The sequence below is a fragment of the Anopheles ziemanni genome, chromosome 3 (genome assembly GCF_943734765.1).
Source record: "Anopheles ziemanni chromosome 3, idAnoZiCoDA_A2_x.2, whole genome shotgun sequence".
NCBI lineage: Eukaryota > Metazoa > Arthropoda > Insecta > Diptera > Culicidae > Anopheles > Anopheles ziemanni.
In genome coordinates, this window is record NC_080706.1 from 30,211,951 (window position 1) to 30,239,617 (window position 27,667).

At 47.4% G+C, this 27,667-nt stretch overlaps 1 protein-coding gene across 1 annotated transcript; it reads right to left on the minus strand.

Annotated features, from left to right (window-relative positions):
- On the minus strand, positions 1–27,634 carry LOC131284503 (TBC1 domain family member 4). The gene is made up of 10 exons (XM_058313363.1): positions 27,515–27,634; positions 22,598–22,695; positions 22,239–22,443; positions 5,416–6,006; positions 5,142–5,332; positions 4,446–4,631; positions 2,387–3,304; positions 1,704–2,320; positions 1,474–1,625; positions 1–1,386 (listed from the first exon to the last, which is right to left on the minus strand). The coding sequence occupies exons 1-10, from the start codon at positions 27,632–27,634 to the stop codon at positions 1–3; spliced, it is 4,464 nt and encodes a 1,487-aa protein (XP_058169346.1).
- Between the last annotated feature and the right edge of the window lie 33 nt (positions 27,635–27,667).

Consider the following 27,667-nt stretch of genomic DNA (forward strand, 5'->3'; position numbering starts at 1 on the left):
TTAACTTCGATCCGTGGCCGTCTGAGGGCGCGGTTCGGCGATCGCCGGTTCGCTTACGATGGACGACACCGAACCGTGTCTCGATGGTGGACGCGGTTTCAGTGACTTCAGCTGCGTGGTACCGTTGTACTGGACCGACACGTCACCACAGCTGCTCAGCGGGTGACTGTCGAACGGGACGAGTGGTCTACTTTCCGCCACCATCGGTGTCGTGGACGGTGCGTGCAGCTGTGGACTGATCGGAGTGGCGATACCACTGTCGTCGCTGCTGTTGTTCACCAGTGCCTTCGTGCCGGTTGCCGAGCCGAGCGAGGACGACGATAGGCTGCCGGAACCGGTACCATGTTCCGGGCTGGTATTGCTACCACCGCACTCGTCCAGCTTGTGCAACCACAGGCTGGCGCGTTGCTGGCGGATCTGGGTGAACGAGTTCTGAAAGTAGGGCTGCTTCTTTTTGGTCGGCGTACCCGACGTACCGTCCGGCTCGTTGGCTTCCTCCAGTACGTTCAGGGCCAGCCCGAGGTTGCTGTTGAACGATATCGACTTACCGATCTTGCGATCGACAAAGATTGGCGATCGCTTCTTCTGCTGTGCCGCCTGCTGCTGCTGATGGTGCAGGTCCTGTACCTGCTGCAGAATGCGACACACTTCGCCCGGCAGCACGTAGTCGGACTTCGTGTCGACCGTCTGCTCGATGAAGCGCACCAGCGTGTGGACGGTGTTTTCCAGCGTTTGCACCTGCGTCTGGAGCGACTGGATCTGATCCTGCTGAGCGAGCCGTGTCTTCTCCAGCTGCATCAAGCTCGACTGGGTGTACTGGAGCTGCGTGTCGAGCTGATGGTGTGCCTCCTTCAGCCGGTTGTAGCTCTCCTGATGGTGACTCTGGGACGTCATCTCCTCCTGCAGCACGTTATATTCGACCTGGTATTCGATCAACTGGCGCGAGAAATCGGACTGGAACACATTCCGAAAAACCTGCTCCATCACCGCACCGTCGATCTTCGGGATGGCGTTCTTCAGGTAGTTCATGATGTCCTCGAAGTTGTCCCGCTGGAGTAGCGGCTCCCGGTGCACCTCGAGCAGCGCGATCGCACACCGGAAGATCACGTCAAACGACTCGAGGAACAGGAGGTCGAACACGCGCACGACGAACCCGAGCGGGAAGTGCGAGCTGAACACGGTCAGTATCCAGGGGGCGGCGTACAGCGTCGGCGAGATGTCGTGCTGATCGAACCAGTCGTACAGCTCGGGGATGTGATCTTTAAGGAGGCGCGACAGCTGGTACAGCTGCAGCTGGAACTGTTTCATGTCGGGCAGATACTTGGCACGCATCTGTCGGCGGAACATCAGATGCTTGAGAAGTTCGAATGCGTCCGCTTCTTCAAGCTACACCGGAAGAAAGAGGAAAAAGAGAGCGAGAGTGCATCAATGTAAGTATAATCGATCTACAAGTTTTTAAACACCGTTACTTACATGCAGGAGCAGGACAGCACAGATAAATCCAAGCCCTTGACAGTATCCAAGCTCCGGATCAAGAATTGAGTATGCCTTCAACAGATTAAACAACGATAGCTGTCCTACGCCTAGCGCGTCCTTATAGTACTTATGATCGGGAAATGTACGTCCTAGGTGGGGGAAAAAATAAATTCAAGTTTCAACATCACTCCTTTAGCTTGTAGAGAGTTCCTCCCTTGGATACGCACCCAAATCAATGAATATTGCATGTTGATGTTCGGTAAGGTTCTTCAACAACACGTGGTACGGTGTGTTGAAGTTCGGGAAGTTGGTCGTATCCACCGGGGCCGTATGTTGCGTGTGCTGTTCGGCCAGATACATCCATATCTCACCGCGACGTGATCGAGGCACGCCGCTCCGGATCGCTTGGTACAGCAGAGATTGGTTGCTACGGCCACCGCTACCAACCCCGGCCAGCAGTGCCGACGAGCTGGCCGGCTTATCCAGTATCGCGTCCCATTGCTCCGCTGAGCGCCTATCACAGACCGTTATCTCGTCGTACTCGAGCTTGATACGCCGGATCTCGTTCGATTTGATCTCGTTCTGGCGCGCCTGCAGATGAGCGTTCTCCTTGTCCATGCGGTTCAGGATGATTGTTTGCTTGATGCCGACACGCCACAGCTCGCGCAGCTCCTCGCGGGTACGCTTCTTGGCCGGCGGACCACCGGAGCCCCGCAACGGCGACATGTACTCCTCGGTGCCGGTTTTCATGTTTTTCGACGGTGTTACTACCCGGTGCAGCATTGCCTGCCTCCAGGAGCCCGAGTGGCTATGATCCCGCGGACTGTTGCCTACCTTAATGAAGCTGAAATCGAGAAAACAGCGAAGGGTCACAGCAAGAACGTACAGCTTGTGATCAACAACAACTTACATATCCATCATAGGGGATTTGAGCTGGGGCGCAGCTTGACCACCGTTTCCAAGGTCCGAGTTCTTGCGACCCATCGATGGGCTGGATCCGATCGTAGACGCTCGGGCGCGTGTTACCGGCTCCAGCCCGCCATCTTTGAGCTCCCCGGCCGAAGCCGAATCCTTCAACCCTCCGGCCACAAAGTCATCCCGGCTGGTGCGCCGCTTCAGCAGATGATCGAACGAGCTGGTCAGCGAACGTTTCGCCTTCATGAAGATGCCGCTCCCACCGAGATACTGGTTCAGGAACTCGGTCCGGTTCTCGACGGTATCGTGCACGTGCCGCTGCTGCTTCGACTCACAGTGCGCCCGCAGCAGCATCATCAGAAACTGATTCTGCTCGCCAATACTATGGCCGGCCGCCTCCTCCGCCCCGTTGTACTTCTCCATCAGCAACCGCTGCTCGTCCTCCAGCAGCGTCGTGTCGATCCGCTTGAAGATCATGTACTGCGTCTTCTTGTCGCTCAAACCCTCGATGTCGGTGCACAGCTTGTGGTACCACAGCATCGGGCAGTGATCGCACGAGAAGATCTGTGCCGCGGCCGCCTTATCCTTCTGCTTCTGCTCCGAGCAGGCCATGAACGCCTGCGAGATCGCCATCACGATGTCGTCCGCCACCTGCTCCGACTGGCACTTGAACACGTACCCGATGTACCCGTCGTTGTTCACGTCCCGGCAGATGATACCGAAGTGGTCGGCGTTCTTCTGGCCCTGGGCGCAGCTCGCCACGTCCCGGAAGCCCTTGTGCAGCAGGACCTGCTTGCGGTCCGGGCTGATCAGCCGCAGATCGGTTTGCCCGATCAGAAACACCATCGTGCGGTTCTGCTCCACCACCGGGATCGATCCGATCGACGCCGAACGATCGCGACGCACTGGAGCGCTGCAGAGTGGGGAGGGGGTGGAAGCAGAGAAACTTCGTCAGCAAATAATTGAAGCAATTGAGAGGGCCATGCCACAACGAAATAGGAAGCAAGAACAAAGCGGCATGCGGAAGGCAGAACAATCAAGGGTACAAGATAACACGTGTTTTTGATGCTAGAATGCTATGACATGTATCTGAATAAATTGTATCTGTTAGAAGAGGTTAATTGTTACGTGTCTTATGTCCACTTAAGAGTATAACTATTGATAGATAAACAGTCATATTTGTATTGTTCATTCTTTTACATTTTCACATATTTACAACTAATCCATTTAGCATCAAATTTTACTAAGACGAAATAAACCAACGGAATGCGAAATCCCATAAACACCCAAAGATAACTGTAAGATAAACAGACTTATACAGTAGGAGTAGAAGGTAGTGTAGTATGTACCCTTTTTTACAGTATTTTATCGCATTATCAACCAAAATTTGACCATTTAATATCAAAATACGCCAACAAATCAGATTTAAACTATTGAGAAAAGATTTAAACTATAGAGTTTACATTTACATTTTACTATCTATTTGTTACTTGGGAAGCTTTTTATTTGATCACTTCTGAATCACTTGTCGAGGAACTGTTGCATCTTTAAACTCTTGTGCTATATAATTTTCAAGTTATGAAATTTAGTACGTTACGGTAATCCTGAAATTTAAACTTCTTGGTGAATTTGCTGCAATTAAGATGCCCTATTTTGTTTAGGAAAAATTATGATTATTTTTAAACGATCCCTTTTTGATACATCAAAAGTTTTATGAAGTTTTGTTTTCTAACTTTAAGTTTTTTTGTTTACTTATAAGTTACTTAGCGATGTTAGTTGTGCATGATTCAAGAGTGCGTACTATAATCGGTAAAAAAACACGTGTAATTAGTTCTATGTTGTTACTTTAAGTATCGTTTCATTCTAGATCTCAGCGGCACAAGAAGCAGTGAGTGTGTTTTTTGTCCGAGATCACTCGGTTTCTCCGCAGCGCTAACATGCAACAGCGAGGCTAACAGAAGGGAAGATACTACGAAACGAGGCAACCTAAACGATCGAGCTACAATGCTGACGATGCGCAGTACAAGAGGCTTGAACAATCGTGCCGCACTTACTCCTCATCTTGGGCCGCCGGTTTACTATCTTTGGCCAGGACTGTCAACGCCGGTGTGGCTGTAGCGGTACTGCTAGTTGAAGTAGTAGCTGACGACACCGATGGGTTAGTACTGGTGCTCTCCCCGGATTGGTTACCACCATCATCACCAACGACAACCGGTGCATTGTTTTCCCCGGCATCCTCGCTGGAGATGAACGCAATTGGGAATTGGGTTAGGGTTCGCTGTGTGGCTGTGGTTGTGCGTACTACTATGTGGTGGGGAAGTGAATGAGGGAATAGGGTAGTGTTGTATCACGTTACTAAATCGCACTTAATTCCTTAACCCCTTTGTGACCCTGTCGGAGGATTGTCATGCACACAGCCGCTGACGGTAGGCGCTGACGGCACAAATGTAACACACATGTTATTCCGCAGTTATCCAGTTGACCGTGATCTACACTGACCTCTCGTTGACGCCTGAGATACTCCGTGATCATCGCCAACGATCACGACACGTAGGATCTTCAAACCAACACGCAAACGCACACTACAAACACGCACACACACACACATAGAACACGTGCCGGTGGGGGGGTGTGTACGCGTATCGATTGCCTACATTCATTGGGGTCGCGCTAAAGCGCTCGGTGAGCTCACTCGGGAACTGGCTGACTATCTGGCTGTACGCTTTATGCATGTACGGAAGTGGACTTACATTTTCTTCGTCGGAAGCTCAAAGTGGCTGACACGCCGACCCTGGAAGACTTCGGGTGGGTCGTCAGTCGAGGGCGGTGCCGGTGACTCCGTGGCCGGTTGAGCCGGTGTCGTCGACTTATCGCCAGCGTTGCTCGGATCGCCGCTTCGTCGACTGTCTCCATCGGTATCGCTGGATGTGTCAGAAGTGGTCTGGGAAGTGGATGGGCACCCAAAGCAAAGTTTACTTTACAAACGAATTCCTTCCACGCCGGGAGTGGCGCGCGTACACATACCTTCCGTGAGGCGATCTCCTGCTGCTGGCGCAGCTTCTCCGCGTCGTACGCCTTGAACTTTGGCAGCGCGTCATCGATGAAGGTGTACGGGACGCGCTTGTGCGAGACCTTGATCTTGCCGACGTACAGCACCTCGAAGAACTGCGAGTTGTTGGCGGAAATGTCCGGCAGGGAGGAGAGACTGGACGAGATGCTGTTGGCGCCGGTTGTCGGCCCGCTGTTGCCCCCGGCCGCCGAGTGGTTCAACCCGCCGGAGTAGCTCTTGGAGGTCGCTAACCGGTTCGGGATGCCCTGACCATTGTGGTACTGTTGCTGCTGCTGCTGCTGTTGATGATACTGATGCTGAAGGGCCTGCTGCTGTTGCTGCTGATAGGAGGCCTGCGTTGGCGGGCTACTGTCGTGTTGCGCGTGGCGCATCTGTTCCGAGAGCTTCAGGTTGGAGGCGGGCGTCGAGTGGATGCCCTGGTTGCGTAGTGCCCTCTGTAGGTCGTTCGCGTTCGCGCTGGACGAGACGATGCTCTGGGGGATGCTACCAACCGAGCCACCGCCGATCGTGGCCGGGTCACGCATCTGTTGCATCAGTTCTGCCATCTGAAAGGGTAAACAGTCTCTATAAGCCTCGTCGGAACAAACAGCTGAGGCACTAACTTCTAACAGATAAGTTGTAAGTAAAGCAACGACAAACGGACTGCACTTCAGACCGATCGTTTCCACACTGTGTCGCGATCGGGCACTACAAACGGCCCATCCCTCCGGTGAAACTGCGACCAGCTCGTTGAGAGCAGGGGTTCACAGTTTAATTAACACCTCGTGCAAACCCCCTCTACCCGACCCTCCATCCACCTCGGTTTCCCTCGGTCACCTTTGGCGTTTGATGATCGTTTGCGTACAAAGTTCTCCCCGTATAGCACGCACACCACCAACCGGATGCGGCCGGAAAGTGACTGCATCCAGGCACGACGTTAATGATGCTGTGCCGGTACACAACAATTGCAACCTCAACGCCGGCGACGGTCGTAAACGGTTCTATTTCATGCCCGATGATACTTTATCGCTTTTGTTCGCGACAATCGGTGCGCGAAAATGGTTCCTCAATAAAAGAGGGGGACGTACTGGGGTGAGTTCCGGGGGGTTTTCCAAACCGTTCAACGCACTTCGGGGCAGCTTGTGTACAATACCTTTGTGTGCGAAGAACAGTACTAGTCCATCGTTTGGCAGGATTAAGGCAACAACGGCTTTGGATTTTTTGGGTTCCCGCGAAGGTCCATTTATTTTCATCGATACAAACAAACCTTCGTCGGGCCGTCAGCATCGCTGTATCGGGTTCGCTTATTTATCCACCGCTTCCTACTTCCTTCTTGCAGCTCACCCCTCCCCCCAAAGTGGCCAGAAGTGGCAAACAAATCGGTGGCACCGGGTTTCGGGCGGGGTGGCGTAGTGTTTATTTATAGTGTAGCGGGAGGGTGGAGGAAAAAGAAAGAAGGGGGAGTATGGGGGTGCATCATCGCGCTGACACGTAATTGTCACCCGTCGGGTGGGAGGGGGAGAGGGGGCATTCCTCCCTTCCGCACACATTAGCGCTGTTTACTTTCCCCACTTCGACACTAGGTCAGACGGACTGAGGCGGTTAAGTGTACTGATGTCGCCGTGCGCGCTTCTACGCCAACGTTTTTGATTCGTTCGATCGTTTCTTGTTTTGACCGACGTGTTTACGAACGCTGGACGCACGTAGATCACGCGGAAGGTTTGGAACATTATGAAATATTTTCTTCCGCCGCGCAAGCCGGCAAACAAACAAATATTGGCGCGGAGAGCATCAATCGAGGGGCAAAATGAAAGTTAGTACAGCACTTTGTTGATCATTCTTTTCATCGGTGGAAGGTGGTATGAAAAATTTCTCACGATGGCCTGATAGAATGCCATATAGATCAATCATTTTTCTTTTAATTTCCACTGAACTTCGCTGTTTTGTGATTATTGAACAGTTAATTTACAAACTCAGGCCAGAGTGTTTTGAGACCGCCCAACGGTTGAAGAGAGAGGGAGTGAAGAAATCATTGATAATGATATGAAAATTCACATCATTTATATTTCGTTAAGTTCTAAAATTGTAAAAAAAATTTTATCCTCATGATTTTGAGAGTTCTCTACGTCAAGTGAAATCAGGAAGTTTAAAAACTTTTAAACTTTAGGAAGTTTAAAAAACTTTAGCTTTAAATGTCTTTAAATACTTCCAATAATCTCACCCTAAATAGGGAGAGTAACATGAGCCGAATATTTCATTTATTTTTCTAGTTTTTATATTTTGTATGTCGACTGTTGAAATAAATCAGTGTGTATAATACTTTCTAACCAATTTTACAAATGTATTTTTTTTATCTACACCAGATTTTTTTTCTTTTCCTACAAGTCGTAATTTTTCTTATGACGCAACAATTATGACACAGAAGATATGTTCTATTTAAAGAATATGAGTTGTAATTAGATAAAATTGCATATTTAAATGGGCAATCTTAAGTGCATTCTTCTTCCCCCTTCACCGTGTCGATGCAACGAGTGGCGCAAAAATAGTATGCACAGTTTTTCCCGTCAAAACCTTCTACGTGCTTCACGGCACTCGATGTGCATCCGCGACCATCCGGGCTAAACAAAAATAGACACGTCCAGGGTACCGAGCGCACGTCTCCATCGTTGTGTGCATCGTTTTCCGAGTACTCAGGAGCAAACAAAAAAATATACAAGAACCCCAAACAAGCTAAAAGCACATCCAACAAGCGGAACGTAAATGGAGAAATGTGGGAATGTACCAGCGACACCGGCAGCAATTTCCTGTCACTCCTGGAGAAGGACGGATGGGCATTACCCGGCTGCTTTTGTCTTTCCGAATGGGAAGATTATTTTCGTAGCATAATGATTTTTGCACGTTACCTACAAAGCGGCTTCCCATTGGCCACGGTTCGGCACGGTTTCGCCCCAAACTCTATCGCGTGTGAACGCAATGTCGCTCACGGAGGACACATGAAGCTCACATGCGCACTACTCTGTCCGGAGGGTAAACTAAACCCACTCGTTTGCAAGGCGGCACTTGACGATTTCTTGGCCGTGTGCAGTTTCTTTTGAATGTCCCACGACGTACGTACTCACGGCGAGATGAAACGCGCTCGATGAAAACGTACTTGAAAAATAAAACAAACCCTATCCTCCAGAAGCTTCACCTACGGTTGGCGCAGATTTGGTTCCCTGGTTACTCCTGGGAGGGTTCTCCATTCCGGCACGGGAATGCCGCGTGTGATTTAATTAGACCAAATTGGATTTCCATTGCTCTCGTCGGCAATGGCACGAGTTACCGGAAGTGTGGTGACAATTTGCCTCCGGATTGAAACGATTTGTCATCGTACATTATGCGAGGTAAGCGCAGGGAACCAGTTCGCAAACTCCGGGTTTGGGAAAACGAAAAACCACAGTAGCTTGAGGTGGGTTGGGAAAAGAATGAAAACCATGGCTCTGTCTCCCCGCACGAGCCGACGGCGGGGAGGAATCCGGTTTGCATACATTTGTATACATTTTGGCGCAGAAGCACAACTTGCAGTTCACGGTAAAATGAGCGTTTGTTGAAATGCCTGATGAGGGGATGTGAATATTTTTGTTTCATTTTTTAAATCATCTTTTAACCATGTTTATGTGACCATTTAGTTATCCTGGACGTAATGATACGTTAATAAGATCGAACAGTCGATCTCTGCTTAGTTTGTATATTATGCTAATTTTAAATCGTTCGACTATGGGATCTACAACGGTATAGTGTTATTTTCGATACAATGCGATAATACAACGAAAAGCAGAGGAGTAGAATGATCAGATCGTGGTGATCTATTTTGTACAATAGGTTTAAATAAACTTGTAGTAAGAATGCTAGCCCGTGAAAAAATGTGTCTGCTGTTATAGTTTTTATGTACATTTTTTTAATATCTACTGCTACGATTCAGATTTCAACTGTCAAAGTTATGATAAACATGATCACGTTATAAAATCAACTGATGCAGTTGGAATATCATGTGCTGCAGTTAGAAATAATGCTGCCGCTGTTATGATATCATCTGAAAATACTTGTATTTGGAAAAAAAACTATTTTTTTTGCAACAAAGGATGAAATAAGTAATTTATACACATGTTTTTAAATAATTAATCACCAAAATAACAATCCTAATAGAACAATAAGAAAAATTCATTGAGTAGCGTTCGTTGAACCTTGACCTCAGCCCAATAAATCTGAAAAATTCCGAACAAAACGCTTTAAATCTCTGTCCTTAATTTCTCTTCGAATTCATAAGCTCTCCTGGAGTGGAATAAAGACGTAATGAAAGTTTCTGACGCCGGTTGAAAGGTTCAACCATTTAATCTCTCCCCTCCCTCTGCATCCACAAGAGCGTTGGAAGCTGCTTCCGGCATTTGAAATTAAATTCCCGCTTTGCGCGCTGATATCGTTCGTTCAATTCACCGTATAAATCCACGCAAAACATAGAAGCTTCCAGGACCGCTTTTAAACACTCTCCATTCACCCCCAGCCGGTAAATGCAGGACACCGGGGAAAACAGCTTCCGGGACGATGCTGTCCCCGTTTGGCGTATCAATCATGCAGGAGGGTCCGAGTAGTTGAGGGAGGTTTGAAGCAGTTGGACGGTCGGCAAAGGATCAAGTATATTTTTAGCACTTTCCCTTCCCATTTGCAAAGCTTCCCGCTCGGATGGCAAGCGCCACATCGTCAGCAAATGCCGGGTGGGAAGTTCTACTTCCGGAGGTGAAACAGCACATGAACCGGACGGAGCTGAGTGGAGAAGGATGAGATTGAAAGATTCCGCTTGTCCGTCCAGGTTGTGTGATGAGTTTGTTCATCCGATAGGTCAGCCTGGCGGCTTTGGGCGGCGATTTGCCGAAAGCTTTAGTCACTCAATCCAGCGCGACCTGAACTAGTGGTCGTTTTATGTTCCCGGGATGTCGAGTCGAATCCGATCTCCAGCCAGCACCCGACTGAACGTAATCAATATTTAATGGCCAGTGGAATAACCATTCCCGGGTGGTCCGGTGGAACCAAATTCCGGCACATAACGCAAGTCATATGCCCTCTAATCGTACGCTCGGTACGATCAAAGCAAACGAAAATAGTACACTTTTTCTGTACCCCCAAACCCCCTTTTGGCAACAGCCAGGTGTGCTGCTGGGCAATGCCAACGCCGCACTCTGACCTCAATTATTAATCGAAAGGCTAATGGTAAGCAAGAGCGGTACGATGATGAAGGTAAAATTCACACACGGTGTGGTAAGAACGTCGACGAAGTACAACGAAGAACCCGAAACGTCCGTCCGATTTGAGGTAAAATGTAAATTCACTTTTAATGGTCACTTTCCCTAATGATGAAGCGATTATTTTTAAACCGGGTGACGAAGCAGAAGTGTGTACATAAAACTACATCCAAACCAACTCAAGTTCATAAGATTTCACTCGGTTGTGGCCAATAAACATTTGATAAGCAATGGAACTTGTCTTGTTGAAAACATTTTTTAAAAATTGAAGTAAATTATCATCGCCATTTTCTATTAACGCATAGTACAATTGTGTAAGAAGTTCTAAAGGCGGAAATTTATCCCCTCCCACCGGTAATATGAAGGAAACATTCGGGGAGAGAAAAGAAACGACTTATCCGGTCCGGTAGCCCCTGGGGTTGGGAAACTAGGGGTCAGCCTAGGCCTTTGGGTTGCAACTTTTTCCATTAAAAAGGCAACGCTACGACCTCTTAACAATGCCAATTACGTGAAGAGCGGCAGATTAAATCAGCAGCACATTTTTTCCCTCATAATTTCGGTTCGGTTCTCATTAAACTTTACCTCTCGTAGGGTCGTACGTAGTGTACGTAGTAAAATATTCATCGAGCAGCGCAGCGGGGCTTATCGCGATTTCAGAATCGATGTAATTTACTCAAGTTTTTACCCTCCTCTCAGGGCTTTTGGAGTGTGTGTTTTCATTTTCTTACTTGGCTTTAAGTACTGTGGCCACACATGTGGGAAACCCCGGACCAAGAGGGTGCAATATTGTATTGTTCGAAGGGGTTCTTGGTCTGTTAGGGTCATTAAAAACAGTGTGGACAATCTGCAGATGTTGTTCAATGAAGTTTATAGTAAAAGAGTATAACTTTTCCTGGATAATTGTTTTGTTTATCGTGTCCTGTTAGGACCTGCTGCCGAAAAATAAATCTCCACTCACGTCGGGTACCAACAATTTTCCAAACTATGCAACTTGAAAGACGGCTTTAGAAGAAATTCATCTTTTTAGTTCCACTACTTTCTTCGCATCTTCCTCGCTAACTACCGGCGGCGCTGGCCATGGTCGATTGGCCATTAAATAGAGATTTGCAATTTGCGAGGCGAACTCAATTGGCCCCACCTCCAAACCCCCACTTCACCCCTTGGTGGCAGCAACATATTTCGGGTAGGCGAATTACGTTCGGGGACAAACCGGGAGCGATCGGAAGCGGAAAGATGAAGCCATTATTTTTAGCTCAGCCAAAAGGTACTCGAGTCAAAAATGGCTCCGTTCCTCTGGATGGTGAAAAGCACGCGCAGCTGAAGGTGAAGTGTGTGCCCTTTCCGTTGCTTGATACTTTGGCCCGCGCCAAGTGAGTGCCGGAGAGCCTATCGAAATCGAAAGTGGCGATTCGAAGTTTATTGTGTTTCTTTTTTTCCGACCGAACCGATGGATCAATACACAACAAAAAGGAACAGAACGGTAACTTCCGTCCGCCTCAAACATGACGAGGGCGCTAGAAGCTGTCCAGAATTGTGAGGGGCAAAAGCTGAGCCAGTGTGTGGGAGTGTGTGTGTTTGCGTGTGTTTGAGTCAGCTTCAGTGACACAACCATGTTGACGCCAGCGAGCCGCCTCGGCTGGAGATATGCTGCCCTGACCCCGTGGTGGCACAGGAGAAACGAATTTTGACAAAGGTAGAGAAAAACCCTGACTCGGTAGAAATTTTTCTTTTGTCAATGAGAAGCATTGTTGGAAGTAGACCATAATGTGTAGTTTTAATTGGAAAGATTTTATCGGATTCTTTGTTTTATAATTGTGTTCTGCACTTTGAATAAAGTTCTAGGTTAATATTATTAGTTCGTTTAAATTGTTTTCTTAATTTCTTCTCCGTTGTTTTTTTTTCTAAATTTAGCTAACTTCAAAAATAATAGTAAATTTGACAGCAACATATCACTAACTTAGTTCAGAGATTTAAGCATTTTGAATCATGCTAAGATCAAGACATGATTTATTTGTACAAAATAAACGTAAAAAACACCCGACGTAGATAAGATAACGTAAGTTTTACCATTACTTTATATCAACCCTATCCGCAATGGGACCACTTTGAAAATTAAACATTAATTCTAAAACCTTAAAAAAAAGGCCATGTGACCCCGCATTAGGCAGCACTACACACACGGCATAGCAACGTCGTGCGAACACGACCGCACCACCGGAGTAGTGGTGTTGGTGAGTGGAGTGCAAACTTTCATCGTCCAACTGGGCCCTGTTTTTCCGTCCCCCGTTGACACCCTCCTTTTCCACCATCTCCGCTGCGGTGGTCGTCTTTCGGGCGGAGACAACCGGGCACCAGCCGCAGAAAAGACAAGCGGGTCGATTATGGCCGTTCAGCTGAGCACCAGTTAGTTAGTCGTCCGTTGGGCCTCGGTTTGTACGCTGCTTGTGTAATTTCGCTTTCGGAACCGAGCGGTACGCCACTTGAATGTACGTCCTCGGATAAAATGGAGTTTCGCCAGCCCCGTGGGGTCGGCTTTGGGACACATTTCTGCGAAACATTTTGTTTATTGAAAGCGTGTTTATTTCACCGTGAAAAGGAAAACGAGTCGAGACACCGGTTGGTTCTTTTTCCCCCCCCGAAAGGGTGGCCCAATCTTTGGCCTCCATTTGGAAGACGCTTTCGACGAAGAAATTTGATTGTGGCTCGACGAATTAAGCTTTCATTTCATATTCTACCCCCAAAAGGACACCTCCCTGATCCTTCCCCCCCCCCCCCCCCGAGCTTTGCCAGCCACCGTATCGTCGGCGGTAGAAGGTTTGGGGAACCGTGTTTATTTTTTAACCCCGAAAAGGATATCAAGCGTTCAACCGAATCCTAAACACCTCCGCACACATTTCGCGCGCCAATGATTTGATAGTGTGTAAATAATTTACTCACTCGAATGGATTTGGGAAACCTTCTCGGTCGCGAGACGGGGTCGACATTTGAGTGACACGCTTTTAATGAAGCCGGTGTGGGTTGGCCTCCCGCTGATCCTCAGTTTACGGGGATTTATTCCTCGCAGAAGTTTTCCAGTTTATTTGCGTCGGTCCATTTACAATTTATTTGGTTGTTTTTTGTTGTTTTGTCCAGACATGCCGCGGACCACAAAAGTGAATTATTTCCGACACGGTTTAGCCGTGGACGAAGTTGTTTAATAACCTACCGAAAGAATGAATATCGCTTGCTGTTGGGAAATTATAACACCCGTCGAGGAAAACTTGGAAATGAGTAAACCCCCCCCCCCCAGGAAAGACCGAACCTGACGGTAATGAAAGGGTAAAACAAGTTTCATATTTTCATCACGAAACCTTTGCTAATCCGTGCATCCGTATTTCCGCGAATCGACGCCGGAGATATTCAAAATGGCTGCCTCATTATCCTGGAGCGATCATTAATATTCCAACCCATCCTGGAACCCCCTCCCTTCTCTCGCCGCACACGTCCGCACAATCTTTACACCTTCTTGCCCCGGAAATGGCCCAACGGCGTGCTGTGGCGTTGTCATATTGTTTCAACTTGACCACCTCACGCGGAAGCAATCGGGAAGCCCGGGTTTCGGTTGATGGTTCGCATCTCCGAAACTCGCTCGCGTAAACAACTCCATTCGCGGCCGAAGATAAATTGGACGCGATAAAGTTGGCCCATAACGTGCGCGCTATTATGCTTCGCAACGATCGCTATCATCAAACCACACACATAGTCACACATAATACACACACACACGCGTACCGAAACATCTCGAACGGGCGACTTCTCGCCCCGATTCCGGTGGAGCTACCTTTCCAAACACAAAATCGCAAAAGGTAAAACTCGGATGGCAATCATCTTTATCATGAGCTTGGGCACGCAGATATTAAGGACCGAACGGGACGCGGGCCCGGTCCTGGCGAAGCCTGGAGGGAACCGACGAAGGTTGACGAAGAGAAGAACGAATGCCGCCGTCGGACCACTTTGGGTTGCGGGCTTCACACCGCAGTTGATGGTTGTGCAGCTTGGGTTATGAATAAATTATACAATTTTTCGGTTTTATCCTGCGTCAACCTAGGCACTAGGCAGGGGGAGGGGGAGAGTTTTTTTTTTGCGAAATTTTGCGAAGACAACGCAATATTTTGGACGAACGAACGCGAGTGGTTCTAACGTTATGGAAAAATGGCCAACCTAAAGAAAGGAAAAGCGAAACACGAAAAGGGTCGGATCAACGATGAGCTTTATTGGCTCAATCGCACTGTTGGACGTCGATCGAAACCGCTGAGCATTATTATCCCTCATCGATTCCGCACCGAACCGGTTCGTTCGATTGGGATTTTTATTTTTCTTCTCCTTTTCGCCCACGACCGGAAGCGTTCCTTACGCAGCGAGCGGAAATGGGGGGTCGAGCGTGCCATAAAGCAACCGGAAACACGTTAAGATAGTCTGTTCTAACGAGTGGTTCCTCGTTTACTGGGAGCGCTCTTCGATGGAGACGCCCGGTGGTTTTGGCCGGTCGATGGAGGCGCCTGGTGGCGCACGGATATTGCACTGGCCGCGAGTTACTTACGTTTTTCTTCAACCGGTAGGACGATGCGTCACTCCAGGAGGTAACCAGCAAGTTGTCTTTCGGTAGCGGTAGGGAGAACATTTTCGGTGAATTTGTTGATTTTTCTTTCTCTGTTTCAAATCGACACAAACCCCAACACTATCCGCCGGATGGTTTTCGTGCTCTCACACACTCGTCACCGTTTGGGAACCGTTTCGAAACGGTACACATAAACACAAGCCACTGGTGGCACAACTGCTGCTGGCTGAAAAACTGTCCCACACCACCACCACCACCCGAGAACCGAGGTTGGGTAGCACCGAACGAGAAACTCGAACTCAATCAGCACCAATTGCTTCCAATTAAGTCAGCCAACTGTCGTGCTGGCGATTGTTGCGACGCGTCGGTTTGGCCAACGCCAGCGATGCCAATTTTATTGATTTGTTTACTCCTGCACAATGGGGTGGCGCTTTTGCCCCACCGGGCCGCGTTTCTATTGAACTTGATTTGTTGGGCTTCCCCCGCCGAGTGTCGCCGGCCGGATCCGTCCCATTCTCGACCACCGACCACCGGTGTGGCGGTGTGGAAGCTCAGCTGGCTGACGATTTGGTCACCGGCGGCGTGGCACAACCGAAGCGATAGTATTGGTTTATTCCAATCGGGGAGGGAAAATATTTACGACAGTTCGACGCACGATTGAGTCAAATGGTCGGTGGAAACTTTTGTTTTGCCTAGCTTGAAGAGGATACAATATTATTTCACTCGCACAATAATGGTTTGCAGCCACTTCCAACTTTCGCAAAAGACATTTCATTTGATCCTCTTATCACTGCTTCGGCGGACATTTAACTTAATTTGCACAATAACGATCAGCGTGGCAAGGAAAACTTTTCATCACCGCAATTAGGATAATGCCAATCCGAACCGGTTACGATGTAATTTCCTAGAACGTTTCACACGCCACCACGCATCCAGGACCGACTTCCCCTTACCCCTCATGCCAACCTGTGACAACCGTGCAACAACATCGCACGGTGGACAAACAATCCGTAACGATCAACCGCCGCGCGTTGGCCTGATTTAATTGTGTTGTTTAAAAATAATCCCAAGAGATGGGATCCGCTCGAGCGATGGGAGGGAACGAGCGAACAGAGTGGGGTGGTGAACACCCACACTGAAATGGGCATGGCGCTGTGAAAGATCGGTGTGTACGTGTGTTTCGTGACAGCGCTATCGGAGGTTGATTGAGGGAAAACCGTTTCCTTTTCGATCAATTAGCAACGATTGCGAGAAGCTTCCAAGCGGAACGTGAATGTAATGAAATTGAACTTTTAACGTAGCCCACAACCTGCGCTCGTTTAAAAGATTCGAAAAATAGGAAAGAAGGTGAGAGAAAATGGGCAATAACAAAACGTGGACGGACGTACAACGACATAGATAAAGCGAACGTCATCAGCAACGTTTCGATGCGACACATTTTTTGCTCCTGATCCTGACCTCCGATGCCGGAAGGAAGTGTTGTGGCCATTGCATTCGATACCACGCCGTTTCGTAACCGGTGAACCACCGAGAACAATCTCAAGGACGTCACGGAGGAGTCAGCAATCGGGTACGGAAACGTACGCACTTAGCATAATTGGAAGCGTATTTGTTTGCCTTCTCGGCGCAATGAATTATAAATACTAGCGCCAAAAGAATTGGAGCCCTGTTATTGACATAACCACGCCGAGGTTATCACAGCATTTCATTTCACCATTTTCCTATCCGGCGTGATAACACTACACTCGCAATAACTAACGATCGTACATACTGTAACCGTTTCAAACTACCACTTTTTAGTGCAACTAGTAAACACCTACTATTTCTAGCGAGCGAATAATGTGTTTCTTTTAAAGCGAAAGGAACAAAAAGTAAGATTTTCCACAGTTTGACGTTTCTGATTTTCCCGACCCGCTGCGATCGATGGCAGATGTCCGACTGAAGTTAGAGGTGGAACGGTACGATCGCTCTCTAAGTTGATCGGAACGGTTTTCGACTGTCAAACGGACGACACACACGCACACAAAGGGGCGATCGGTATGGGTATGGTATGGCAAACAAACGGACCAGTAGACACGAAGACAACACGGACTTCGACCATCATCAAAGGCCACCGTCATCATGCACCTACGGCGTGTATCTTACATAAATGTGTGCAGCATAAAACAGTGGTTCAATGCGCGGTTCGATCGATGTTTGCGTGCGTTGCCTTGCTTGCAACGAAACACTGTCCACTATCAACACGACGTTTGTTGGGGGAAAAGCATTAGTGAAATCTAATAACCATGTTGAGAACGAACCGGAGGATGAAACATTCTCATTCGCCCCCAGAAGCTGACTTAACGGACAGTGAAATGGAAATAACAATTCACAAAACCACAACGCGCCCTAGGGGTGTGCAGTGCAAATGAAAACGCACGCCAAAGTCAACGTGCGTTCAAAGAACCGATCCATCGTGTCACGCGCGTATAAACAACAACAATCCCCCACAATCGCCGGATAGAAAAAATGGGAACATATAAAACGAAACGAAACGATATTCCATACGGAAAGGCAAACCGTGCAAACCGAACTCGCACCGACCGACGGTTTCGAAATGAATTATTTTTAATCTTCCCAACGGTTCCATTCACCCCAAACAGACAAACGGTCGCGATCGCCGTTCGGGGAAAGGAAAAATGAACCATTGAAGAACGTTCGAACAACGGGTCGGAACGTGAACGTGGGTTGTGAGTTGGGTAAAGGCAATTTACTCGGCCACTACACGCACGCCGATGCACTTCCGTCTCGGCAGTTCGTTGTAATGCCCAGCTCCACGCGAGAACGTTACCCGAAGTCAGCCTGAGGAACGAGGTCAGCTTCGGGCGTCCCGGGTTGGAAAATAGCATCCCGACATGCCACCACCGAGATTGCTGTAAAGACAGTGCACCAAATAAACGCCCCATGTTGGGCGACACTGGTTTGAAATGGCCTTGTGTTACTCCCATTTCTCGGGACTATATAATTTTGTGAGCCCGTGTTACGAGACGAGCCGGTCGTCGGGGCCGTTTTATGATGTCAATCGTGGAGCACAATCGGGTTTATTTCGTGTTTTCTTCCCTCCTGTTTAATTGGTCTCCATTGGTTGCTGTAGGTCCAGCATTCAACCGGCCGCCCGATGGGAGCATGGGAATGAAATCTCGAACGAGCGAGCGACACTCGAGCGGTTACTGTGTCGAAAGAAAAACTGCCCTTCCACAAAGTTTTCCTCGCCGGCAAAGTGTTCCCCGGTGAGCATACAAACTCCAAAAAATAAAACCACCTAAAAATGGCCAGTCACGCAGGAGCACCTAACGTTTGGTGGTATTGTGTACTTGTGCCCGGTGCGATACCTTAATGTTTTTCCATGCTCATCGAGACACACAGCAAAATAGAGAGAGAGAGAAATAGAGCAAGAGAGAGAGGGGCTTCACGATGGTACGAAACTGTGCACGCGTGGACCACAAATCACGGCCTCCGAAAGCACTTGACGGTAGGTGTGTTTCGTGCCCGAGAGGCCCCTCGCTGGGTGGGTGGGAGGGAACGGAGGGAAGGGTGATAGGGGAGGGGGAAACGACACTACTACCGAAATCCACTGCCTGGCTGATAGGGGAAAAGTCAGCTAGTGACCCGCCCGTCGGTGGAGAGGAGTGTCTCGTTCTGCGAACAAAGAGGAAAATGCCGGACCGATAGACACGCGACGCTAAAGCTAGGTTTCGTGCCGTTGGACATTTTTGGTGATTTGGTGGTTCTCGCTGGCTGTGACCGATGGGTAGATAAGTGTATCTAAGTGGGAACACGGTTGGGGGGAGGTGTGGAAGGAACTGCCATCATTCATCGCGAAACTTTTGCAAGCCCAATGTTGGGACCAGGACTTTTTGGTATGTTTTCCGAGAGAACAAATCTTTCGCAAAGTAACGCAATAGAATCGAAGTTCGATAACATTGCGGACTTCGAGCGGACGTGAGAAATAATTTTAAGTTAGTAAATAGAACGTACCCAGTTGTTTTCCACGGCTCTAGAGTTGAAAAGGTGGTGAGATACAGAAGGTTTTTGTGACATAAGTTGTTGTTTAGATAATAGTGTTAATTTTCTCTATCAATTTCTGTATTTGCATTTGAAAAGAAAGGTTTAAATTGCAGTCTAACATTCCGATACGATAACCCAATAATTGGGTTTGGATATTTTGTCCGAAAACGCGATAAGCTGTCAACACTAGTGTTGTGCCTTATGTATCTTTTGGCGAGATTCATTCATTTGAGTCTTTCACCTAAGATTCATTCAGATTGATCTATGAATCTTTTGTGATTCTAATCTTAAAAAATTCATGAGTCTTTCGAAACCTGCATGAGTTTTCATGAATCTTTCACAAATCTTCATGATTGTTTCATCGACCAAAATAAAAAAAGGGTTTTCCTCTTCCTATATTTTGGACTTTACTTTTCTTTTCTTTTAAAATTTATGAATCTTTGGGAAACATGAATCCCTCATTAAAAGATTAATGAATCTCAAAAATAAAGCAGAGAGTCATTCAGATTCATGAATCAGAATCAAAATTGCACAACTTTAATCAAAGCTGTATTTCACATAACATCTCTTACTGAGGAACTACAAGCAAGCATGCGAATTGTAGTCTACTAAAAGCATTTAAAATAATGTGCCCAAATCATAACAGATTTCATTTCTGGTAGTGCTGAGGCTAGAACCACCTTTTGCATCCCACAGAATGCCATTTTGCTACGTTCTGTGTCACCAAATGCGCCACCTGGTGTTCGGTAGCTCTCAACGTTCCACCCGAACAGCATACGCACATCGGTCGCCATTTCGATAATGAGCGTGCGCATACGGAACCGACTAAATCGAAACCAGAAAACCGTGGCAAATGTATCTCGCTCAATGTCATCTGACACCAGTCATCAAAACGTGCGACGAATCGCAAGCAGACAACATACGGAACGCATGGTCGTTCGGTTTATCGCTCGCAGCGTGGTCTGGCACCGAACCGTCTCCGGTCTCAATCCGGTCGGAAGCGGTACTTGGCGGTGAGTCAACCGGTGGCTATTAGTGGTTCCATATAGTTCCATTGACGCCCCGTTGACGTTCTGCACCCAGCACCGACCGAGCGGCGTCGGCATCGGTCGGGAAGCTTAAGAAGTGGCGGGGCTAATGAGATAATTAACATACAAATTGTCCCGGAATGAGACTCAACCCCGTCTGCTAGCGCGAAGCGTTGGTTCTTATTGCCAGGCCCAGTGCCATTCTGGCACTATTCCCGCAGTGGAATGGATGTACCTTACATTCTTAAGAGGTTCCTTCGCTCTTCGGCGCGGTGGAGTGATTAATTCCGGAATGCGGTCCAGGGCACGATGTGGGGACGGGGTGGGAATAAAAGAATATATTCCTTACAAGCGTCTACCAAACATCAATTGGTCAGACTAACTCTGCTCAAAGCCAAAAGCCAGGTTTCTAGAGGCTAAAGACCTTCGAATCGACAAGTGACCGACGTCATACAGCCCAAGTTCGCACGACACACAGGAAAAAAATACCACCCCAAAACCTTTCCAGGAAAATAGTTTAAATGTGCGTGCGGGTTGATAAGTACGGATTTGCGGCCACTCGGGGATCCCAGCGGGGAATCGGGTGCTTGCGTGCGTGCGTGCGTAACTTTTATTCCAGCCTTTTTTCCTCCTTTCAACCGGAAGGATTTGGCCGCTCTCCCCAAGGACCCGATCCGTTTTGGGGGGACACATTGTGCAACAATCGTGCACGAGCTGGCGGGTTTGGTTTAGCAGGAAACGGTTTACTGACCACCGTGTCAAGGATTAGAAAGCAGTGAACTGTTGCCGTTTGGAATTAGGGTGAGTATAAGCCTATTGTTTCAAAGGATTGAAGGTTATTCTATGTCCCAATATGGTATTTGAGAGGACAATGTACAAAGGAGGGGTATAAGCACTAACGAAAAGTTAGAAATTAAATGTTTCGCTTTAATGTATTATACGTTATCTTTTAAATGTATATGAAATGGTACTTTCTACATCCAATGCAACTCGTTTCAATAATGGCCACAATTTTTCAAACTTTTCCAAATCAACAGTATTGTCTTAACTGTAGTGTTGGAAATTTATGGCCTTGGTGACTAATACAAACTTTCTGGACAGAAAGGATATACCATCCTGCCTTGTGATCTGAATATGCTTTATCCATATTTCCATGCAATGTGTGTCAATCATTTACCTTAATTTGAACAGCATATTTGTAAGTATTCAATTACTTAAACTGATAACAGCAAGGTCTAATTTTTTAGAAGGAGCAAACCAACCGAGTATGATGAAATCCTCGTAGTTTCTTTTCTTTTCAACTCTGTTCAGCACGAAAAAAATGAGTTTTCATTTTCATTCATTTATCACTTCATTTTTAAATTCATTTTATGCACGTTGGTTTCCTTTCGCTACTGTATGTTTACAACTTTTTTCTTCCAGCTATCAGACATTAATACCGACATAATAGTTATCAATATTTTTTTTGATAACTCCGCCATTCTCAAACCTGTGTTGGGGTAAGAGGTGGGACTCATCATCATCATTTTCATTTCAGGAAACTGCTTGTAGTGTTAATCAATTCGATAGAACTGATGCTGACATTTAGCACACGCTACGGTGAATTATATTGCGGAATTGTTTTAATCCAACGAGCATTAAATTGAGTACTGCAAAACTGCTTCGAACAAATTTAGAAATAGTTCGGTTCAAGATAATTTTGTAAGTAGAGTTGACTATGATAGATAGTTTTCATAAAAGTTCAGTATGTAATATGTAACTGTTTTGAATTTATCTTTCCCCAAGGCAAACATAAAAGGTTGAAATGGATCGAAATAACTCGAAAAGGGCGATCCATAAGGCACACCTACCTGTTCGTACTTCTCACACTCGTAAAAGTGTATGTGCAGCAGCGGGTCCTGTGGGTTCTTGAGCAGGTACACCAGCCCAAAGTCGGGCCCGCAGATCTCCGCCACGTTGTCGTTGCCGATCGTGATCGGTTGCGGCCGGGTGCTGCTTGCCTTCGGGATGAGAAAGTCGGCGTTCTTTTTGCCCTTCTCCTGCTTCACGATCACCCTGGAAGGAATGGAAAGGAATTGAATACAGATAAAATGCAAATAAAATAAAATTGGTTACCTAACGTCGTGGAAAGCGGCTGAATTTATCCGTGCCCTCCATTTGTAAGGAATAAAAAATCTCGTTTCCGAGATTGAGGGCAAATGGTGCTTACCTGCAGTAACCGAGGATATATTTCAGCTTGTGCTCGAACTGTAGCTCAAAGTCGGGATTGTACGCGGCAAGCACTCCGTCCTCCACGCCGACCGATAGCTGAAAACGGAATACGGAAACGCAGTAGAAATTGATTAGACTGAGCCAATGGCTTCCGACGATCTACGACGGTACGATGACAAATCCCACCGACAAGAAACGTAACACCAACATCGAAGGCACACATACGCCGGTGTGATGGGTGTTTTGGTGGCCCATTTCATCGATGTCTTTTTCCGGAGTCGTCCTGTGTCACCATCCTTCGATGGCCAGAGGGCAGACGCTTCCCGAGCAGCTATCAAACACACTCGAGTTCGGGATGGCAACCGTTCCTGGTGGAACGATATATCAATATCGTAGCTAGTGCAATTTCCCATCGTTATGTAGTGTTAATGGCGGAAAATTGCGCATAGCTTGCAGCCGAAGCAGCAAGTTCTGGTTGCGTCGGTAGCAGCGAGAACGCACGGAGATGGTTGTGGTCCAGTATTCTGGGACATGCCAGTGGGTTTCACATTATGTTGACGATTTATAGCTCGACACTAGATCATTCTTAATGAGAGAAGCAATGTTATCCGGAGGATGCTGATAACGATTGGCTAGTTTGAAGCTGGAAAATAGGAGCACACTTTCATCAACACAATTTCCTGATTCCTTGATGCACCCTGAAACAATAATGCTTCACCATGACATAAGATATTTACGTCAAAGGTTTCTATTCGCCTCTTTTCTGCTTAATAACTGTGTTTGCAAACATATTTAAGCCAGATCACGTTCCATCAGACTAGCTGCCTTTCTCCCGTCCGATGTGGCAACGACGGAAGGGTGGTAAAGTTTAATCTAAACTGACTTTTATCGAGATAGGAACAATTTCATTTTCCCCTTTTTGGTGAGTCCAACCATCCCAAGCGAGTTAAGCATTCCCGAGGCCGGCCAAAGGAGGTAGCATGTTGTTAACTTTAAAGGCTAATCCCAGCTTCAAAAGTTTACGATTACGAGCGTCAATAAAGTGCAAGGTCCTTTTTACCGGATGGAGGTTCTTGGGAGTTTGCAGAACCGATGGAGCCATCACCGTCCCGAAAAGCATTGTACGGCTTTTTATTCATTTTGGTTGGCCTTTTCCAAACATTTTCCCCGCACTCGGTGTTGCGAAACTCCCGCTTTTCTCCCAGTGGCAAACGAGAAAACATCGCCGCATCGGGGGGCTTCTTCGTTCGCCAAACGTGGTCCGCTTCCGCACTAACGACCGATAACGAGGACAGTTACTGGGAAGACGATTCCGACGGGTTTAACGTCGACGGCTCGTCGAAGACGTTCCGGATGCTTTCCAGTCGCTCGCATCCGGCCCGATCGGGGGAAACCGGATGGTTGGCGGAGAGATGATAGCGAGGAAGAGAAGGGCACCGGGGACCGGATCTGGAATGACACCCACACGCCACAGCACTAATTGGAAGTAGGATTGTGAAAATCGTTACCAACAACAACCACCCATCGTCGGAGTAGTAAGCGTCGATCGGAGAGGGAAGGGTGGAAAATGTTGGGCCCCGGGAAAAAAAGAGACACGAAAAACACTCACCCGAATGTCACTCGGAAGACGTATTCGGCAAAGGGCACACTTTATCACCCAACCGTCGCGCCTTTTTCCTTATACTCCCTTCCTAACCACCTTCATCCACTAACGTTTTAGCAATTTTCCATCACAAACGGAAAGCTTTCCCTGTGCTGGTCCCGTGCGAAACTACTGCTCGCTCCCGGGAGAACAATAAATCCAACCTCACATCAAAAGCACCGGCTGGGCGCCAGAACGTGCCATTGTTTTTCCATTCTTTTATTTCAACAGCCATCAAAATGAATGTCGGCTGCAAACGAAAAGGTTTTCCGTTTCTAATCGAAAAAGGAACGAACCGAAAAGCAGTTGGCAGAGCAGTTTGATTGAAATAAACTGTAGAGTATTTTCTTAAAAGAAAAAGCTTCGCTAAATAGTGTCTGCATAATTTAAAACAAAATGATAATTTACGCACATCGACTTATGTAATGTTACTGCTTTGTCTAAGTTTTTAATAAAGTGCTTATACACTTTATCCTTACAATCAAACGTTGCTTGGTCCATTCTTTTTTACACTGAAGAGATGTCGTCCTCTAAAATCCTTTATGGGAGCTTTTGAGCACGTTTCTCATTTCATTAAACATTCCCGCGTGGCGCATAATACTTCCACCGTCCGCTACTGTGAACCACCCACCTTGTGCACTTTTATGTTGTGCACACAACACGCCTCCCCCAAAATGCATCCCCGGTGTGCAAAACCGCTTACATACCGCTTCATTACAGTTTTAATTGCATTCCGGCGGATGAAAGCCCGCATCTCCCGCGCGGTAATTAATTTTGAGGCGAAATTGCTCGGAATGGATCCCATTACCCCACGGCGGCTACCTAGGAGACGGACGGAGGGACGGACGGAGCTTTCGCCGAACCGGAAACCGGGGAGCCAAGAAAGTTGGCCACGGTGCGGTGCGGCATAGACCCTTCGTATGCAGAGATGTGGTTCCGTAGTGTTATGTTGTGCGTCTCTTTTAATAACGTAATAACATTGTCTCGCCTTGTCGAGAGTGAGACCCCGTCCTGGTCCTGATCCGTCATGACAGCGAGATAGGGTAGCTGACGAGCTTATGAGATGCTTGAAGGATGCTGGCCCGGTTATGCCATCGCCTCGTTTCCTTTACGAAGGAGGATTTTCTCGCACAAGCGGAACAGGCTTTCACTAAAATCAGAACATTTTGCTCTTAAGAACGCCACATTCATGTGGACGTCGCGAATTCCCTTCAACTCTATTAGCTTTACAGCCCACTTTATTTAATTCAATTTCTGTACACGTTCTTAACGCGCTAAGGTGGTCAAAAGGAATGTTTTATGTTGGATTCATTCAAAAGAGTTCTCTTACTAATTACCTTTGAGAAAACATCAAGGGAAAAATGTGTTGCCAGCAGTAAAATCAAGAAGGAATTGTTGTGTATCGCGAAATTTATTCCTGTCCATTAATTATGGAAAGAAAATTCTAATCAATCAGACATCCTGTTTACAGTTAACTCTGTCATTTCGCTGGCACTAACAACATTCTCGAAACTCAATCATCGAAGCGTATCGGTGTGGTTGAAAATTTTATTAAAAATCATCCATCGTGAAGCAAAAGTTGGAAGCCGGCAAAAATTGGTCTCATTTGAATTGTTGATTTGAAACTAACATTAGCAGACCATAGACAAAAGGAAATGAGTTCCGAATTTATTTCAGAACAACAGATGCTGGATAAGATGAACTCGTCTGCCAATGGATAAGACAATTCCAGATCGTAGGTAGAAGGGAAAAAATCTGTACAAAGAAAGTTCCCAATGGTTTAATGCTCCACAAAACTCTGTTCGACCTTCGGTAAAGAAAAAAGCGTTTGAGTTAGATTGTCAAAATTTCCATGATAACAAACAGCTATACGGAATATTCATGCGATGCTGACGAGCATCGGTGAGATTCTTTTATGGGCTAGAGTAAAACCATAAGTTGTCTTTGAAAGATATGCCTTCCGTAGGATACACTTGTAAAAACGATGGCAGTTTTATATTTAAGCCCGTACACGGAATTACACTCCCGTAATCATTTCCACCACACTCGTGTCGTTCGTGTGAATTGTGAATTGAATAATTTAAAGCAGCATTTCAACCCATCTTCCAAACGCAACACTACCCCCACCGTACGGAATCCGAATGCAAGAACAATCGCCGTCCATTAGGGACATGATAAATTAACGAAAATGTTCGGTGTGAGCGAGATCGTTTGTTAAAAGTGACAAAAAAAGGGTCAAATCAACATAGTAAATTGCTTTGAACACCGTTTTGCACATTCCCGTTTTTCGGTTGAACGGAGAACGTAACACACGTCCAATCGAAACTCGTGTATCGTGCCCGGTGAATCAAATGAAACATTCGTTTACACATTTAACTGCCCGAACCGAGGCTTGGCCGGGAAAAGGGAAACGGTACTGCAACTCCCCCCAAACGCGGGTGGATTCTGCGAGGCTGCCCGGTTTGCTTTTTTTCCACCCCATGCCTGGTTAATAATTGATGAGAATCTAATCTCATTACGCGGATGGATGGCTTTCGGGAGGACGATCCCAAAACGGACGTCAACTGGCCCTCCCCGACACGAGTCCGGCCATCAAAGCGTCCCGCAAAATACGCAAATACACCTTTTGGGGGGGTGGGGGCGGGAAATGTGGGGGTGTAAACGCACACGCAACGAGCGATTCGATGCCAAAGTTGCCGACCTCGGTTTGAAGTCGCACGAAAATCGTTCATTCGCGGGCTGCGTAGTGGCGCCCACGTTTGGCAAACGCATTTCCGATGGAAAATCGATAGTTGGATGTATGGGGTGGCACGGGGGTTTAGCGTCATTCTCTCCGGGGAGCTGGGATTTTGGTGCATGGGCAGCTCGGAAGCGTTTTAGAACCCATTTTACGGTCGTTTCTTGCTCTCGCAGCGAACGCTTCGATGCTGTAACAGCTGCGGGGTGGGAAGAGGGTGGCGGTTTTGGGAATGGACGCCCTGTACGGTATGCAGGACTCGGTCAGGGGCATGTCTATAGTCACGGTTTTGGCTGTTGGGCAAGCGTTGTTGCGGCGTTGGAACATTCTGACTGTTCAAAGTCACTTCCAACCAGAAGTTGTGTTGTGGCATGTTTTGCATATTAGGGTTAGAGTTTGGGCTTAAAAGTAGGCGCATAATGTCCGCCAGAAGGACACCAATACGGTAATGGAGGTTTTCCACCCCTATGTGGGGTTAGCCAGTGCCAGCATATAGCCGTCCCACGCGGGTCATTCCTATCTGCAACTTCGCTTACCGTTACATAATTTTCATGGTTCCGAATGTCGGCGATGGACCACGGCAGCATGGCGGCCGAGAAGCGCGGATCGACCGACGCCGAACCCCTCCACGTGAGCGTCGTCAGGCGGGTTTTCATCGTCGCGTTTCGGTCCAGCTTTGGATGGGGGTC

What these genes read in the sequence shown, in the direction of transcription:
- LOC131284503 (XM_058313363.1), bottom strand. Translation starts at nt 27,634, where the DNA reads ATGAAAACCCGCCTGACGACGCTCACGTGGAGGGGTTCGGCGTCGGTC. An exon ending in ACCATGAAAATTATGTAACG is followed by an intron (nt 22,696 to 27,514) that starts GTAAGCGAAGTT and finishes TTCCGTTTTCAG; the next exon opens with CTATCGGTCGGCGTGGAGGA. An exon ending in GAGCTTCCGACGAAGAAAAT is followed by an intron (nt 4,632 to 5,141) that starts GTAAGTCCACTT and finishes GTTCATCTCCAG; the next exon opens with CGAGGATGCCGGGGAAAACA.